Source organism: Mercenaria mercenaria, chromosome 4 (genome assembly GCF_021730395.1).
Source record: "Mercenaria mercenaria strain notata chromosome 4, MADL_Memer_1, whole genome shotgun sequence".
Classification (NCBI taxonomy): domain Eukaryota; kingdom Metazoa; phylum Mollusca; class Bivalvia; order Venerida; family Veneridae; genus Mercenaria; species Mercenaria mercenaria.
The window spans coordinates 41,065,693-41,070,723 of NC_069364.1; the positions used below are offsets into that span (position 1 = coordinate 41,065,693).

The following is a 5,031-nucleotide window of genomic DNA, read 5'->3' on the forward strand; positions in this document are numbered from 1 at the left end:
GCAATGTATCGTATTTCTGAATCATAAAAGTGAATGTTTATATGACCATATATCAATTTATTGCCCCTTGCTATGCGAAAAAACATATCAAAAGTTAAGTTTGCCGCATTGCGACAAAACGTCAGTAATTTATAAAGTTTTTATGAACTATGACAGGAATGGGGTAACAAGAATCAAACAGTAAAGTGACGATCAAACATATGCTAGTACCATAGAGGTTAAATTCGAAATGGTAAGTAATGTTTTGTTTCCATCAACTTTCAGTCAGCTATTCAATGTTACAATATAAATGCTATGCTTTAATAAATTGTCTTTGTTAATATTTAATTGTTTCTACGTTTATATTAAAAGTAGAGGTTATTCATGCATCGTTTGGTGCCAATCTGGGTCATATTTTGGTTAGTATGTAGTAAGGATGTATATGGATATTTCAACTTTTAATACTAATATCTAAATGTACATAAATCGGATACTACGAGTATTTATTGACTGAAAAATAACTTATAATATTATTTAAAACCATTCTTTTAGTATCAGACATCATTTTTACGAATTCTTAAAATTTATCTTTTACTTGGAATAACTTGATCTTTATTTCTCGTATACGAGATCAATACTTCAATTGTCAGCTGTCAGCCTGTATAAGCTGAGAGACAGTGCCATAAACTTGTCATATTCATATTGGAGCTTAGTTTTTAATACTCTGTACAGATGTTTGTGCCTTAAGTATTGCCAGGTGTGTCATACGAAATATTACAGTCATTGTATACAACAAATGATAAGATGTTATACCTATTTCAGGCTGATACATTGACAGAAGAGCAAAATGCAGGTAGGTAATTGCAATAAATATTTAAAAGTAAACTAAGATTTCATGTAGTCGATTCATCAATTTGTTTAGTGACTTTATTTCCCTCTATAGATCTGATTTTCGTCATGTATATTGCCAGAATTTAAAGAGGCTTTCAATCTGTTTGACAAGGATGGTGACGGAACAATCACAACAAAGGAGTTGGGAACAGTCATGAGGTCTTTGGGCCAGAACCCAACAAAGGTTCAGTTACAGGACATGATCAATGAGGTTGATGTAGATGGTTAGTGGAACGTTTAAAGATATTTATCAAGTATACTTAACGCCGATACAACAAATATTTTCTGCAAACTCGTATTTTGCTGGCAAGTCTTTAGAATTATTGCTGTTATTTCACGGAGAATCAGCCTCTTTTCAATTTTCAATTTTTAGACATACGCTGGATTGTGCCTTGAATCCGTATGTATTCACGTGATAACATAAAGCTTGCGTTTTATAGGTAATATGTAAAACAATGCTCTTAATGTGATAAAGTGAAAAGTAAGTAAATCGTTTCTATGGTAAAACTTAGCACGTATAAGTGCAATATGTACAATAGAATGTTTACATACAGCTCATACGGAAAATAACACAATCTTAAATAGAGTTTTTAATGACACATTATTCACATGCGATAACGTCTATAGTAACATATTATATCGAATATAAAACATAAAAGAACAAACACGTAGTATTGAGTATTTCAGTGAACCAAGATTGTCATTTAAAAGTCATAAAACCATTTTATTCCCTTTGTCACATGTTAGAACTTTTCATAAAACAGTGAGTACTTTAGTATATATATGTATGGTAGTTAAGTCGACTGAAAAAGTATTCCAACACCCCCGGTTAAAGCTCCAGCTTGTCTGAAATTATCCCTCACCAGGTGGCACTTAGCACGGGACCATGCTTGTAAATTCCACTTGCTGTCTCTTTAGAATTAAACAACAAATCTAAAATAAAATTAGGCGAATATCAATCACCGTAAACGGTTTTCCTAACGTAGTTTTGTGTAAGGCCCCGCTAGCTTAGACTAGATGGTATTCCGAGGTCCGAGTTTCAACGATCTGGTTACCCATATTTCTCATCCAGCTATTGTAATAATATACACAGAACTTGGTAGTTTTGTGCAATAACCACGACAGTACATATAATTAATAAAGTTTGAAAAACCATGGAAATATATATTTTCAGTCAGCAGAATGTGTATGGAAAATATAATAAATTTCCGTCCATAGAGATTTTGCCCTTTTCTACATTCTGAACTATAACAAAGTAAAAGTGCGACTTGGTCTTTACAAATAGAGTATTGCATACCAGAAGTGTATTTTTTTGATATTTCATGCTTAATGAGCTGTAAACTTAAAGAAAGAAATTTATTGCCCGTACAGGAAACGGAAAGATAGATTTCTCAGAATTTCTCACTATGATGGCGAACAAAATGAACAAAAACGACACCGAAGACGAAATTCGCGAGGCTTTCAGAGTTTTTGATAAAGATGGCAATGGTTATATCAGTGCTGCTGAACTTAGACATGTAATGACAAATCTAGGAGAGAAGCTTACAGATGAAGAAGTTGATGAAATGATTAGAGAGGCAGATGCTGATGGTGATGGCCAAGTCAATTATGAAGGTAAGTTGTAAAATGATCAATTTGACCTACTTCTGTTTGTGGAGATAGTTAGTATCGTTCTTGAAAAGTTGTCAGATAATTTGGGCGTTGACTTAAAATTACTTTCCCTCCGCTCTAGTAGTGGGTGTGTGTGTGTGTGTTCGGGTTTAACGTCTTTTTCAACAATTTTTCAGTCATATAAACGACGGTGTCTACTTGTAGCAGTGAGCACAATGCCCAACTTTATAGTGCTGCCTCACTGGAATATCACGACGTAGACACGTGGCATGATACCCCACCCAGTCACATTATACTGACACCGGGCTGACCAGTCCTAGCACTATCCTCTTAATGCTGAGCGCCAAGCGAGGAAGCTACTAGTACCATTTTTTACGTCTTTGGTATGACGCGGCCGGGGATTGAACCCACGACCTCCCACACTCAAAGCGGACGTACCGAGGCGGTAAACCCTACTTAGGATATAGAATGTTTTCGTGTGATGAAACTATTTAGCTTACTTGCGGTATATTGGTAGTTTGCCACAGATGTCCGCTTTTCAAATGATGCCTGGATCTTCCTCTGCCTTTTTTAAACCAGAAAATTATCAAATTTCATAAACTACCACTCTGTGGCTTTCTAAGTATTGGTTGATATATCATTAACTGTGGGAGACAGAAACATCTCGTGAGCATTGGGTAATTTTACTATTTGATTAAACATTTGTTTAAAATTCAAAACTGATATTGACTAATACAGCATCGCTTGTTATGCACTCAAACATTAAAATACATATAAATATATTTGTTTTCAGAATTTGTGAAAATGATGGAGTCTAAATAACCAAAGACTTACGGAAACGGCTGAGATAGATGTTTGTGACAACTCTAGCTATGTTGAATTTCTTGAGATTATCAGCATGCTGCCTTGCATATGACATTTGCTTCTCTAAATCAGCGTTACTTCAGTCATTTGCTTTTCCAACTACTTCTGACAATAGTATAAGCTATACATACACTGATGAAATGCGTAAGCATTAGGCAGGTTTAAATAAATTGCCTCTTAATTGTATTATTTGTTTGACCCACACGGTTTTTCTGAAACAAATTATATACAGTATTCTTTTCCAAAGCAATTAATATACCCTATATGTTTAGTTTTTATCATAAAAGTGTTATTTGTTATATTTCATACATAAATTTGTAACAAATACGCCTGGATATTTTGTTTATGTATATGTTAATGTTGCCTTTATAGATTACATTTAAACAAAATGTTCCAATCTGTCGTATAAATCTAGTGGAAAACTCGGTATTAAAGAGCCAAAGGTGTATTGTTGAGATTATATACGGGCATTACACCTCTTGTCTTTACACTAACACGTGTTGTCTATACGCTCCGTGAAAAGAATGGAGGACTGATCGAAGGTTATAGGTCAAGCTTAAATTCTTTTTTTCGGGGGTTGGGTTTAACGTCGCGCCGACACAATTTTAGGTCATATGGCGACTTTCCAGCTTTGATGGCGGAGGAAGACCCCAGGTGTCCCTCCGTGCATTATTTCATCACGAGCGGGCACCTGGGTAAAACCACCGACCTTCCGTAAGCCAGCTGGATGGCTTCCTCACATGAAGAATTCAACGCCCCGAGCTAAGGCTCGAACCCACATCGATGAGGGGCAAGTGATTTAAGTCAGCGACTTTAACCACTCGGCCGCGGAGGCCCCTAGCTTAAATTCAGTTCAAGTGGATCCGTTGTTGGATATAGCACGAAAATTTAGAAATTTTGTTTTTATTCACATGTCTGCACTCGAAGTGATACAGTTTGTCTTCATTTCAAGTCTAGACGCTAAAACGCGGCGCCTTGTAGAACTTTCTCGCATGGTTTTGTTTGTGAGAGAATAATAACGAGTTTTTTGTCTTGTATGTTTAAGAGCTGAGTGTATAGACACCCAGTTGAAGTTTCTAGTATTTTGCAAAATGTTAATAGGAAAAATATGTTACAACAATTGATCTGGCAAAAGTGGCTGTATCCTAATCATTAATATTCTGAACCCATTTACATAACGTTTCAGCGTTTATCAAGTTGTTATAATCGAACCTTATAGTAAAGCTAAAATTTCAATTTGTCATGTACTTTGGGGACCCGACGTTACCACAAACCTTGGACCTGTAATTTACATAAGGAGCTATGTAATAATATGACTGGCAATAAAGAAATTATGTTTTATAATAACTCTAGCTGAATTAATTCACAATTAGTGTACTAAAACAAAATGAAAACACTCTATAGAGTAGCAAGTATTGTCATTAAGAAATGCTACTGTTGAGCTGTTAGCTGTAATGGGCATTTATGTATGAAATTTACCTTAATGTTTTGAAATATGTAGTTCAATATTGTAACGGTATATACTTCATTCAGGGGTTGATAGTTCTAAGAGTACAAGTAAATGAAATATGTACATTCAGACTTTTAATCCAGTAGAAATAGAATATTCATGGAACTTCTAACACAGTTAGAAAAATATGACAAAATAACTCACTGAAATCTAAACAAAATCGAGTCATGCAACGA

At 35.0% G+C, this 5,031-nt stretch overlaps 1 protein-coding gene across 2 annotated transcripts; it reads left to right on the plus strand.

Annotated features, from left to right (window-relative positions):
• The first annotated feature begins 202 nt into the window (after positions 1–202).
• On the plus strand, positions 203–3,750 carry LOC123553348 (calmodulin-A-like). Of its 2 annotated transcripts, none has more exons than XM_045343080.2 (5): positions 203–232; positions 802–832; positions 951–1,094; positions 2,242–2,484; positions 3,275–3,745. In XM_045343080.2, the coding sequence occupies exons 1-5, from the start codon at positions 230–232 to the stop codon at positions 3,301–3,303; spliced, it is 450 nt and encodes a 149-aa protein (XP_045199015.2). In that variant the 5' UTR covers positions 203–229; the 3' UTR covers positions 3,304–3,745. The 2 variants fall into 2 exon arrangements, with proteins under 2 accessions (XP_045199015.2, XP_045199017.2); XM_045343082.2 differs by having other exon boundaries at positions 205–232; positions 983–1,094; positions 3,275–3,750.
• The last annotated feature ends 1,281 nt before the right edge of the window (positions 3,751–5,031 follow it).